The 13,218-nt window shown below is 41.6% G+C and overlaps 1 protein-coding gene across 1 annotated transcript; it reads left to right on the top strand.

Annotated features, from left to right (window-relative positions):
• Positions 1–418: 418 nt before the first annotated feature.
• farsb (phenylalanyl-tRNA synthetase subunit beta) lies at positions 419–12,112 on the top strand. Its single transcript, XM_024276950.2, has 18 exons — positions 419–569; positions 940–995; positions 1,630–1,784; positions 2,356–2,428; positions 2,501–2,616; positions 2,691–2,841; positions 2,926–3,034; positions 3,173–3,243; positions 3,311–3,372; positions 3,637–3,688; positions 3,772–3,833; positions 5,524–5,731; positions 5,820–5,900; positions 5,995–6,087; positions 6,322–6,439; positions 6,594–6,746; positions 10,712–10,859; positions 11,100–12,112. The coding sequence occupies exons 1-18, from the start codon at positions 512–514 to the stop codon at positions 11,872–11,874; spliced, it is 2,541 nt and encodes an 846-aa protein (XP_024132718.1). The 5' UTR covers positions 419–511; the 3' UTR covers positions 11,875–12,112.
• The last annotated feature ends 1,106 nt before the right edge of the window (positions 12,113–13,218 follow it).

The following is a 13,218-nucleotide window of genomic DNA, read 5'->3' as shown; positions in this document are numbered from 1 at the left end:
ATTAGAGCTCCGTGTATATATAGAAAATAAGAAATGCATTAATCTTTTGTGTGGAATATTTGTCTGGCTTCAGTGAAAGAAAGATGTGAAAGGCAAAACAAAATGCAGACTTTTCCCCCTTGAAGCATCTAAAAAATATAACTACATAGTTGAAAGAATGACGATTAATAGGGAGGAAACTAATTAATTACAGCTAAAAAGTATTTAACAAACTGGCAGAATTTTTTTCTTCCATTTTAGGGGGATATGACTCCTTAGTATCCATATATTTAATAAATTTCTATTAAATAATTGTTATATATATATATATATATATATATATATATATATATATATATATATATATATATATATATATATATATATATATATACAATACTGATTATTTATTATACTTTATTATATTCTGTGGTATCAAAGGGGCAGTTTTTCTTCAGGCACGGCTGTAGACAGCTTTACCCGGCTGTTGGGGTCCTTTTAGTCGAGTCGTGGAGGATTAGCTTCAGCCAACATGCCGACCGTCGGGGTAAAAAGAGACCTTCTGTTCAACGCCCTGGGCAGAACATACAGTAAGTCGCAGCCCCTGCTATAGACGAGCTGTTTTCTCAATTTGTTGTTTTGGTTTAGAAAAAAAGACCGAAATCGCAGAAAACTCGCTGCCTCCATGTGGCAGCCGCAGACTCCCTAACGTCAGTTTCAACCTTAACTTTATCTTTCTTGCTAAGTGACAAGCTACTAAGAAACAGCTCTTGTCCAATACTCATCTTAGTAGAACAGTTCTAATGTGTGTGATGGAAGAACCGTCGAGCCATCTCTGCAGTCCTGCCAGTAGTTGCATCATTTCATTACGTTTTCCTGCTAGAAGAGAAGAGCAGACCTACGGAAGCCGGAAGGTTCGCGTTAAACTCATTGATAACTATGAATTTATGTGTTTTTCAGCTGACGAGGAGTTCGACGAACTCTGTTTCGAGTTTGGATTGGAACTGGACGAAATTGTGAGTAATCTAAACAGATGAGTCTCAAGTTCTACAGCTGTAAACTAGCGTGGTTGTTATTTGAGTTTCTGTATCAGATTTCCAAAACAGATTACGTTTTTTTTTATTCATAATAATTGTGTTCAATTAAGAATATTATTTTATAGCATGTAAGACTTTTTTATGTCTTATCGGGAAACAATTAAGAAAAATCGAACTAAATTTTTTATGCATAATTCAATTTTATGGTAGAGCAGTTTGTCGATATCATGTCAATAAATAAAGTAAATATTTGTCTTTCAAACTCAGATTTTGTGTTATTTTTTTGCAGCTGCTCCTATAGAAATAGAAATGGGTGGAATATGATGTTGATCTCTTACTGACTGGCTTTTCTTCTGCTTTACAAAAAATCCAGTCAAAGGCACATTTTCCAACATGTATAAATGGTGTCTCGTCTTTGATAATTCCGTCTTTTTATGCAGTTTATTTCAAGGCGTTTTCACCAAACAACTCTATTGTGAAAAATCTTCAAATGTAAAAACTGGACTGATTGCAACACCAAACTATGGGGAGATTCTCATGATCCAGTGCTTCATTAGAACGGTTTCATGTATTGACTCAGCTGGGTTTCATGAAAGCTTCTCCTCCTAAATAGACCTCAGAGAAGGAGATCATCAGCAGGGAGCAGGGTGACTCGAAGGCTTCAGGAGCATCAGATGTCATTCTTTACAAGATCGATGTGCCTGCGAACCGCTATGACCTGCTATGTTTGGAGGGGCTTGTCCGTGGACTACAGGTCTTCAAAAACAAGTAAGTTGGGTTTTTATCAAGAAACCATCACATTTCCAAGAATTTACCAATGTTCTGAAATAATGATAATAGTTTAGTTAAAAGGTGACAATCCAATTTAAAAGAAAAAGGCCAGAATTAGCCAAAGGTTTGTTGTCACCTATAGTCCTCTTGCCATGATGTTTTCTTTATTTTAGTGAAATACATACCTACAATTTTAGAGCTGTTTAACTGAAGGCGTCACTTCTGTAACCAAGGCCATTATTTTAGTGAGTTTAGCAGCAACACTGTCTTTTGTGCGACAATAAACAAAGAAAACAGTGTTGTCTGCATGTATCAGGCCTTTAGCTTCAGTAAAAACAGTGGACAAATCATTAATATAAAAATTAAATAAAAGAGGGCCCAGTATTGACCCCTGGGGGACTCTGGAGGTAAGTCTAAGAGAGATCTGCAGTTGTTCATTGATACTGATTATGCTTGGTCATGCAGATGATTCAGCTAACGGCATTATTAGATAAGTTACATTCTGACTTTGGTAAGAAGAATTATGAGTGGTGAGCAGTGAAGGCATACTTACACGTTCATGTTTTAGGCTGGAGGCGCCCCGCTACACACGTGTGAGCCCCACCACCGGGGAAGTTCAGAGACTAATCATCACCAAGGAGGTGGGCCTATGTTTTCCTTTTTCTTCAAATTTTCAAACGTTTTGGATTCTGACCTATTTCTGTTTGGTGCAGACCGCAGCAGTGAGGCCCCACGCCGTGGCCGCCGTTCTGAGGAACATCACCTTCACCAAGGAGCGCTATGACAGCTTCATTGAGCTCCAGGAGAAGCTGCATCAGAACATTTGCAGGTCAGATTGGGCAGAAGAGTGATGCAAACGTGATTGCATGGGATGAATCTTTGAAGTGTTGCCTCTTTGTGCAGAAAAAGGAGCCTGGTGGCCATCGGCACCCACGACCTGGACACCATCTCTGGCCCTTTCACCTACACGGCCAGACCCCCCGGAGACATCAGCTTCAAGCCCCTCAACCAGACCAAAGAGTACACCGCAACCCAACTCATGAGCCTCTACAAGGTGAGCTGTGGAGATGATTGAAGTCCAGAAGCACTACGTGTAGAAAGCCCTGAGTTTTCTTCTTCAAAACTTTGGTTTTTACAGACAGACAGCCACCTGAGACACTATCTTCACATCATTGAAGACAAGCCGGTGTACCCGATCATCTATGACAGCAACGGCGTGGTCTTGTCCATGCCTCCTATTATTAACGGTGAGCTCAAACTCTGGTTTTGTTGTCTTCTTCTGAAAAGCTGCAAGAAATGTCCTGTACTAAATGCTCAATCTATCTTAATTAAAACCTCAAACTCTAAAAGAACTTTCTGAAAGAAAATTCTCTCTTCTGTTCCAGGAGACCACTCTAAAATCAGCTTAACAACAAAAAACGTCTTCATTGAGTGTACGGCCACAGACCTGACGAAGGTACGAACTGAAGAGGATGGTGACATGTCTTCTAACACCAAAGAGTGACCTGCTGTGTTCTCTGCAGGCCAAGACAGTGTTGGACGTCATGGTGACCATGTTCAGCCAGTACTGTTCACGGCCTTTCACGTAAGCTTTGAGACAGAAAATCAAAGGATTCCTGCTTCCATGAAGGATCTTTGTCTCCCACAGAAGTTTGGGTTTAAAATGTAGTGCATTTAGTCATGCAGATGAGCAAAACACCTTATTATGAAGGAGCGTGTTTGTTTAAAATAGATTTTACAATGAGGTTAACTCTGACTCTTATTTCCCTTTATCAACATGTTGAGGTCATTCTGAAAAATCTGTTGGATTTGGTCTTTAGCGATGATATTGTTGTCTGCTCTTCATCAGGGTGGAGGAGGCTGAGGTGGTGTACCCTGACGGGAAGACTTGCATATACCCTGTAAGTGCCACATCATCTTCTCTTGTCATTTATATTCAGTCATGCTGTCATTTCTTATCTTCTTTTCTGGCTTCTTTTGCAAGGAGTTGGCTTACAGAAAGGAGAAGTTGTCCGGCGAGTTCATCAACCGTAAAGTTGGAATTTCGTATGTTTTATTTTTCCTGTTTGCTCTTATTCATGCATTCTTGTTTGTGTCTGGTCATTTCTAATCCTAACTAATAAAATTAATATGGAAAAGAAACACATTAAAGTGAAGCTTTTATCCAAAGTATTGACGGACTGGTCAAGAAATCCAAAAGTCTAAAGAGGTTCTGTAACTGTTATTAAAATTAGAGATTTTCTGCAGTAAACTAAGACAGATCCGATGAAGACGGTTTAAAAAAAAAAAAAATCATTTGGCTAGTTGTTTTTTTTTTTATCTGGCTGGTTCCTGGCAGGATCAGTTGTAAGCTGTTGTTTTCGTCTGTGTTTTTAGTTAGTCTTTCATTGCACAAACTGAAGCTACGTCTAAGGTTTTGCTTGGATATAAACTCAAGTTTCTTGATCCCAAAGGAATTTATCTAGTTACAGAAGCTGATAAAAAAGAAAACCATAAAAAAGTAAAATACCTACCTAAAGTATGACTAAAATAATCAACACTGGTATATACCGGTAGTCAAAGTCCCATTAGTTGTTACACTCCCAGGTGTGTGAAATTTGTTCTCTGCATGTGACCCATCCCCTGAGGAAGCAGTACAGACGCAGCCTCGTTCCAGAACCATTTGGTGGTTTAACCCCTTAATGCTGAGTGTAACATAGAGGAACTGGGCCTCATTTTCTGAGACTTAGAATTGAACCAATGACCTTCCAGTCTCAAGGCAGACACTGAATTTGTATATTAGCAGCTTTCTAGAGCTATGTACAACTATATTGGGTTTTGTGTCGTCGTTTCCACAGAAATGGGTTTAAACTAGGGCTTTCAATTTTCACATATACGATTAATTAAAAAAAAAACCTTTTAATGTTAATCAACGCTAAATAATCACAATCCGCAAAGCAACAGTTTTCTGTTTGTTCAGGCTTCCACAGCGTGCTTTAATTTCGGGTAATGCTCACTTCGTCGGATACTATCCCGCTTATAACATGGTCACTTAAAAAATAAATATTCAATCGATTATTATTATTTATTTTTTTGGCACTCATTATTTTTTATTTTCTAGGTTTAGGTGGACTATTTGATTGGTCATGCCGCCTGTTTTCACGGTAACACGACAACGCATCGCTGAGCGGGCAGCAACCTTGGCTGCAGCGGAAAAGGAAAGCGATAAAAATGCTGATCGTCATGATAGATCAAATAAAGCATCCGTTCAGGGAGAAATTTCCCCTCTTACCGCTTGTTTTGGTCCAGATCATAAAGCAAAAGTTTGTTTTAAAGAAGCCTGCACATATAGAACATTGTGACCGGAACTTCTTTTTTATCCACACCCTGCAGCCAATCAGAATTGAGTATTCACCCGGATTTAAACACACAATGTTTGTTTTTTATTGTTGTGTATCAGCATCTTTGTGTTCTTGGAGTATTACTGCAGACATATAGTCTTTACAGTTCTGCTTATCTTACTGTTCATGTGTTTTATGCTCACAAATTACACTTTATAAATGCAAACATTTTAGACATTAAGAAGGAAGGGAAACATTTTTTCTCTGGCCTGTTTTTGTACAAAAACTGCATATTCTCATATAAAAATTACCTCGTAAAACATTTTGATAATCATAACCTAAAAGTGTGATTAATCTTAATTGTTTAAATCATTTGACAGCACTAGTTTAAGGAAAATAACTTTTTTCTTTTGCAGTGAACCTACAGAAAAGATCGCCCAGCTGCTCACCAGGATGTGTCTGCTCTCCCAGCCCACCGGAGCTGGTGATGAGATCGAGGTAGAGATCCCACCCACTCGTCCAGACGTAATCCACGCTTGTGACATCATGGAGGACGCCGCAGTCGCCTACGGGTTCAACAACATCATTCGTACTACGCCACGCACCTACACTGTAGCCAACCAGGTATACCTTCTGCTTTTCTGTGTGCGGGCTGGAAAATTGTGACCAAATCCCAGCTACATGTGACAGAAATGAATTGTTTTCCTTCCAGTTCCCAATCAATAAACTAACAGAGCTGCTGAGACAAGACCTGGCAGCAGCAGGGTTCACAGAAGCTCTCAACTTTGCCCTGGTGAGGAAAAGGAAAAATCCTCCAAAACATCAACATTTTCAAAAAATGGGTTTCACTGATGACCAAAAAAAATCTGTTTCTGACCGTCTTGCAGTGCTCTCAGGAGGACATCGCAGACAAACTCTGTAAAAAGATTTCAGACACGAGAGCCGTTCACATCTCCAACCCGAAGACAGCAGAGTTTCAGGTGAAGCGCAGTTTCATGAAACCCTTATCAAACCATAAACTACATGATGTATCACCAAAAGTCTTGAAAAAAATTAAAATCCCTTCACATCATGAGCAGCTTTTATTTATCATATTTTGTGAAATTATGAGTTTGAAAGTCCCAAGCTCATGTTGTGTTGGTCCACTGGAGGGCGCTCTCTTCCTCTCTGAACAGAGTCATGATACCAACCTAACTATGACTTTTCTCCACCAGGTGGCGCGCACCACACTGCTGCCAGGCCTGCTGAAAACGGTGGCTGCTAACAGGAAGATGCCTCTTCCCCTCAAGCTTTTTGAGATTTCTGATGTGGTTCTAAAAGACGAGAGCAAAGGTGTGTACCTGAGGGGTTCAAAACCTTTTGTGCTACTTGGCTGGAAAAACTTAAATGTTTGAATTCTTTCTTTCTCCCAGATGAGTTTAAGATTGTTATGTTTGATGGCATGGGTGTAATCCTGTTTTAAACCCTTCTCCTCCCCTCCACCCAGATGTGGGGGCGAGGAACAGCCGGCGCTTTTGTGCCGTTTACTACAATAAGAGCCCTGGCTTTGAGGTGATCCACGGCCTGCTGGACCGAACCATGCAGCTGCTGGAGGTGAAACCAGCCCGAGAACAGGGATACCACATCCAGGCCGCAGATGGTGAGAAACCGGGGAAGGGAGGGGTCCATGTAAACATGATAGGGCTGTGGATCATCACTTAGGTGGCAATCCAATTCGATTCACGAATCAAGAGCAATGATTCACGAGTTGAACCACGATTCTTACTTTTTATTATAATGTTTATTGTCATGTGTATGTCTATTTACTGGATGGATGAAAATTTAAATTATTTGTATTTAATCATCATTTATACCTTTATTAGAACAGGTGATCAGAATCAACTAAACTGATTAAAAAAACACAAAGATTCAGATAAAAAGACATTTTTTGTCATTTTAAAGTTTTTTTGTTTTTCAATCTTCTGGTTCAGCAGTAAAACAACATAAAAATGATAAAAATCACTTATGTTTTGAGTCATTTAACAACAAAACCTGAAAATGTTCTACACAGTTTTTTATCTTCAAAGTTCTTCAATATTTTACGTTCTAAGCATCACATATTGCTGCAGAGCTCCTATGAAAAGTCTTTTTTTCGCAGCAGAATCAGCTGATTCACGTTGATTACATCCTCTTTCAGCAGCGCGTTTCTTCAGAATAAGCTGGAGTTTCGTTAATTACGTCAAATGTTGAAGAGTTTTCATAGCCAAAATAATGTAAACCCTGCGCTAAAGCTTCGATGCTAAAGCTAATTCATTTTTTCAGAAGTTATGTCTGTGAGCGGAACTTCAGTCTCAATTTTTGAACGGAAAAAAGCTCTCGCTAGTTTTACTTTGAAAACCGGAAGCTTCACCGTCACGAAGATGTGTTTACTTCCAGTGGAAGTACGGCGGCTCTTTTGGCTTTATTTTAGTTTGTAAACTTAAAATCCGACATTAATCTGCATTTCAGAGAAAAAATACATCGTCCCCAATTGATATTTTGATCATCTTTTGCTACAATTTACTACACTAATAAAGATCGCGAATCAGCGATCTTGGACGTCGCGAATATCCGTACTCGAAATTTTGTGAGCAGATCGCGAATACCCGAGCACCCGGATACTCGTTACAGCCCTAAAACATGAGATAAGATTTTCATCAATGAAAAAACTCTAAATGATCAGGCTTTATGTATTATAATGGGATTTCTATCTGCAACCTGCACACATTGTTCATATTTGGTGATCACAGGAATACAGGTTTTTTTAAAAGGCTAGTGTTTTTTGGACGATGCTCTGTGAGAGTCGGCTGCTCTGGTAAAGCGATGGGTTGTCTGTGAAAGGGGCAGCAGTGGTTTGACTGCTCTCTGAGAGTGACGGGTCATCTGTTCTGGGAAGCAGTGGCTTGACTGCTCTCTGAGAGTGGCAGCAGTTTGATTTCTCCGAGAGAGCGATGGCGAGTCGACTGCTCTGGCAGAGCGACGGCGGGTTGTCTGCTCTTGGAGAGCGACGCCCGGTCGAATTCTGCATCTGAAGCATTTCGCATGCAAGCTCCGCACCTTCTATTCGCCCACAGATGCACGCCCACATCACAAATGTCTCTCACTCCCCCCTTTTCTCTGCACTTTTTTTCTCGTGGCGTTTTTCCTGCTCATTCTTTTCATTTTCCGTCTCTCCTGGTCCACATACTCAATGGTTACAAATTTCATCAATTTGCAAACCAGTGGTTTTTGTTTTTGGCAGAGATGGGGAGGCAGATGGGATCATAGAAATGGCAGAAAAATAAAAAAGTAGGCAGAGCAATGGCTGGAGATTGAAGGTCTGTGCTGCATCACTGTGCAGTGCCAAGCCGAAAGACAGACATGTCATCCACCAGCTGACCATCTGACAGGCACACAAGCGCACGCACAAAGCTGTTCAGAAAAAAGCTTTTTCTCATATCATCCATTCCTCTGTCTTCTCTGCACCATTAGCCTTTTACCCCCCACAGATGTCAGCGTATCTTAACCCCATTACAAGGTTATGACCCAGTCTATGAGCTCACCTGACACTTCCTCTGGATCTGTCCACCGGCAGGAATGCTGCAATTCAGTCGCTCCTTGGGAGCACTTATCGGCTCAGGCCCTCCCCCGACTGTCGAGTCAGAGGATCAGGAGTGGAAGAAGAACCACTTTACAGACAGATGCCAGAGTTTCACACATTAACTGTGTCCAATTTAAGCTCCTGGCCCATTCACCTCAACAGATCCTCTTTCTGCACAGATTTCATCAAATTGCAGCTCTAAATTTTTAACTTAAACATTACTTTTAAATTGTTACTTACAATATACTTTTGGGACAATTAGACAAAGTGAACACATTCATAGTTGGCTAAAATTAATGCAGAAAAATGAGACAAAAGACTTTGCGGTTTCTCCCTTCATTGTTGTCATCATAGTAAAGATCTCCAGCGAATAATACTGCTTTCACACTGAGCTGTTTGGTCTGCACCAACTACTCCGCAAATGTGTGAACTTTCCTCAACTTGAGTCCGGTTTGTTCTTCAGCCTGTGGACTTTATCCAGAAAGAGCAGATCTGCAGTCTGAACTGTCGATGTTGTCCACATGCGGAGAGTCTACGTGTTTTGTTTGACATTCTTCTGTCTGCTGTTGGGACACCATGTGATGTCAGCTGTGTCGTTGCCAGGCGACAGCAGCCCAGTGCATTCCTGGAAGTGTCAGGAGACCTCGGTTCATGCCCATCTTTTTGTCCCAACTCTCCAAAAGTCTCCAAAGAGGAGAGAGCTGGTATGAATCCTTTGGACGTCTTACCTCCCGCCATTGTTCAACAAGAAATCATTGAGGACTTTTAACAGGAAACTGAAGACACTCTGAAAGTATCAGCTGCTCTATGAGCCACATGGAGATGACATCACAGCAATGGTTGGATTTGTGTCAATGGAACCAATATCTTGTAAAAGAATGCCAGTCCCATAGAGACAGGGAGGTGTTTCTCCAAAGAACAGCATCTGAGATCTTAAACTGGAGAGGACGGTAGCGAAGGTTCAGTAAACAAGCAGGAAACCATGTGAGCTCCAGCAGAATGATCCGATGAACTAAAAGCACACTATAATGTAGATTCATCTGACGAAAGCCTGGAAAGATCTAATGAGCTGAACATGTACTTTGAACTCCTCATCCTCCCGAAGAGGTTCTGATGTTAGACACCTGACTTCCTCGTGTTAGAAAGAGGTTTGTGTGGGTTCAGACCTTCGTTAGGTCTCAGTCTCGTTCCTCAAGGCGTCTCCTACAGAGCGGGTTAAAACATGAAAACTCTTCTTCCTCAGTAATCCGCTTCTAAATTTGATTAATCTCTGGAAAAACCCATTTGGCGGTTCCCATCTAAACCATATACATGCTTTATTTCAACTAATTTGAACTTGGTTTTATCTTTTGAAATGACTTTAGAAGATCACTTGAAGAAAACCTGAAGTTCTTTCAGTTTTTTTCTCCATTTCTGCTTCAAAACCAGAAGAAACGATTAAAAAACAGAATTTGTAGAGTGGGGGAGGGGGTCTTTCAGTGACTGAATATTTCAAATATATTGGGTTATTAATGTAGTTTCCATGACATCCTGGATGGAGTGCAGATGGATGAGTCTTGATCTGACATGAACACAGTTTCCATCAGAACCGGAGGAGCTGGAGAACCGGAACCGTTTCTGCTCCCTCACATGTCTGATATTCATCCAGAGGAAAGCAGTGGGCTCTGGAACCCATTAGCAAGGCAGCGTGGGAAGTCCTAGTGCATTATGGGAAAATGTTTGTGTGAAGAGGATGGGTGTTGTCATAGCAACTCCTGTATCATTTTGCATATGAGAATTTTGCGTCTGTAGCATTTATTAAAAGGTTTGGTTCTAATGTGGACTATGCTTTGATCTTCTCCCCCCCCCATCACTATTTGATATCAAACATTAACCTGCTGTCTTACTCCAGTAGTTTTCTCCTCACTGGTGAACTTACTTCCTGTGTAAAAGTGTGCACAGGAAGAAGTGTTTTTTAGGGATTTTTTAGGGACCCTCCCACCAAACCAGTTTGTCTTCTCTTCCAGATTCCACCTTCTTCCCCGGTCGCTGCGCTGAGATCTTCGTCCACGGGAAGAGCGTGGGCCGACTCGGCGTCCTTCACCCGGATGTCATCGGCCGTTTCGAACTGTCCATGCCCTGCTCCGCCCTGGAGATGGACATCGAGCCGTTCCTGTGATTCCAACTTTTCTAATTCTTTCTTTCCTTCTGTAGTTTCCTCACAAATGCTTAAAAATAAAGCTTTTACACTTTCTAATTGGAAATGCAGCAAACGCCTGGTTCATGAGGAGGGAATGTGATAAGTTAGGAACTGAAGGACCAATCGTATTCTGGGGGGGTGCATGTGCGTGCTCCTTGGTTATGGTTGGCGCATCTGTGGGTGACTCATGATGTGTGTTGCTCTGATTCTTTCAGCGGCCACACTGCCGAAACCCTCCTCACACATGATGTCCCTATGCGGGAAACCATCAAGCACATCCCCCCCAGGCAAGGCCACTCCCAGCAGCCTCTACCTGGCCCCCCAGCCTCCACTAAAACGGTTTTTGGTGACTTGAAGACTCCAGAAGGCCTCAAAGCACTCAATGATTTCCTGGTAGACAAAAGCTACGTGGAAGGCTTCGTGGCTTCCCAAGCCGACGTCGCTGTGTTCGACGCCGTCCCTTCCACCCCCCCTCAGACCCTCCAGCACCTCCGGCGCTGGTACAACCACATCAAGTCTTTCCAGACGGACAGGGCCCGCCTCCCCACTACTAAAACCCAGTTTGTACTGTTAAATGCCTGTCCCTCCTCAGACCACGCCAGCGATGAAGACATTGACCTCTTTGGTTCAGAAGACGAGGCTGAGAGCGCCGAGATGGCCAGGATCAAGGAGCAGCGCCTCGCTGAGTATGCAGCCAAGAAATCCAAAAAGCCAGCCCTCATCGCCAAGTCCTCCATCCTTCTGGATGTCAAGCCTTGGGACGACGAGACGGACATGTCCAAGCTGGAGCAGTGCGTCCGCAGCGTCAGGATGGACGGCCTGCTGTGGGGGCAGTCCAAGCTGCTGCCAGTGGGCTACGGCATCAAGAAGCTCCAGATCGCCTGCGTGGTGGAGGACGATAAAGTGGGCACGGATGTGCTGGAGGAGGCCATCACCGCCTTCGAGGAACATGTTCAATCTGTGGACGTGGCTGCTTTCAACAAGATCTGAAGCGAGCTGAACGACGACAGCCGGCATTGAATTCAGACATTTGAAAGCTCCGGTTTAGAAGGCTTCCTCTCTTCAATGTTTGAAACTCAGGTGTTTATTTAAGGTTCCCTTCAGGACAAACGTGAAAAATTCCTTTCCTCAAACTTCAAATAAAAATATGGCTGAGTGCTTTGAAATGTCTGATTTTTTTTTTTTTTTTTCTCCTTAACGCCTACCCCAAATAAAATCTTGTTTGGTGTTTTTAGCGTGTTCTTTTAGCATTCTCATGATAGAGGACATCGTAAAGATAGTTCATGAATCAGGAAGAGACCACAAAATGCTGTGTGAAAAAATCATTTTTGTGACTTAAAAACATACGCTGGGCAAGGCTCCGCTACATTCTGATGTATCCACGTGTAGACTAATGGATCCTTGGTTTTCCTAATCTGAGCTGGCATCTGCCTTCAAACTGTACACCTCGATAGCTTCAATATCGCTCGCCTCTTTTGCTGCACCGCTAATTTTAGCTTGGGCTTGTGACGGGCTGTAAGCTAGTGAGAGAGCGTAAACAAAGAGATGATGGGATATCAGGGGAGGCCAACTGTCTCACCCACAACTCGGAGGCAAATTTCTGATGAACTACTACCACTCTGCAAAAATGGCTTAAAAAACAACAGTTTTTAATTTTTTTTATTTTGACCAAATAATTAAAAGACCACTGGGAAGACTTTGAAAATAGATCAAAAGAGAATCGGAGTGAACTCGTTGACTCATGGGCCACAAAGGGTTCTACAATGATACAGAAGGCCAGGAGAAGATATTTGGAGTGTTTTGGAAATCCATCTCATTACAGAAAGAAATCACATGGAATCTGGACAAAAGATGCATGATTAAAATTGAAAATGTATAAAATACATTTATGAGTGCTTTTTTTTTAATTCTGACTTTTAATCTAATTTTAGTGTCAGTTGCACCATTGGAGCAATTGACACTAAACGGATATTACAGAGGTATCAAAATATCAAAATAAGAGAACATTTTCACCTGTTGATGGCCCTCAGGGACAAAACGCAAAATTAGAGAAATGCCATTTCATGTGATCAGAAAAACGACTGTCCAACTCAGAAAATACACATAAATGTCTGAAAAAAACAAATTCTCCAAAACGACATGAAGAAAAGCTTTTCTGCACCCAAAACAAAATTCAATGTATTTGTAGTGCACTATGTATGGAGAGACACCACTTCAAGTAAAATAAAACAATAAGGATTAGCAATATAATTAATTCTCCACGTGGCTCCCGGGCCATGGTTTGCCTACCCCTGCTTTAAATCATGAAAGTTAATTGATGTTTATTTAAAAATG

This window comes from Oryzias melastigma, linkage group LG13, assembly GCF_002922805.2.
Source record: "Oryzias melastigma strain HK-1 linkage group LG13, ASM292280v2, whole genome shotgun sequence".
NCBI classification, from domain to species: Eukaryota; Metazoa; Chordata; class Actinopteri; order Beloniformes; family Adrianichthyidae; genus Oryzias; species Oryzias melastigma.
The sequence above is the reverse complement of the archived record's forward strand: the minus strand, read 5'-3'. Positions and strand labels throughout refer to the sequence as shown.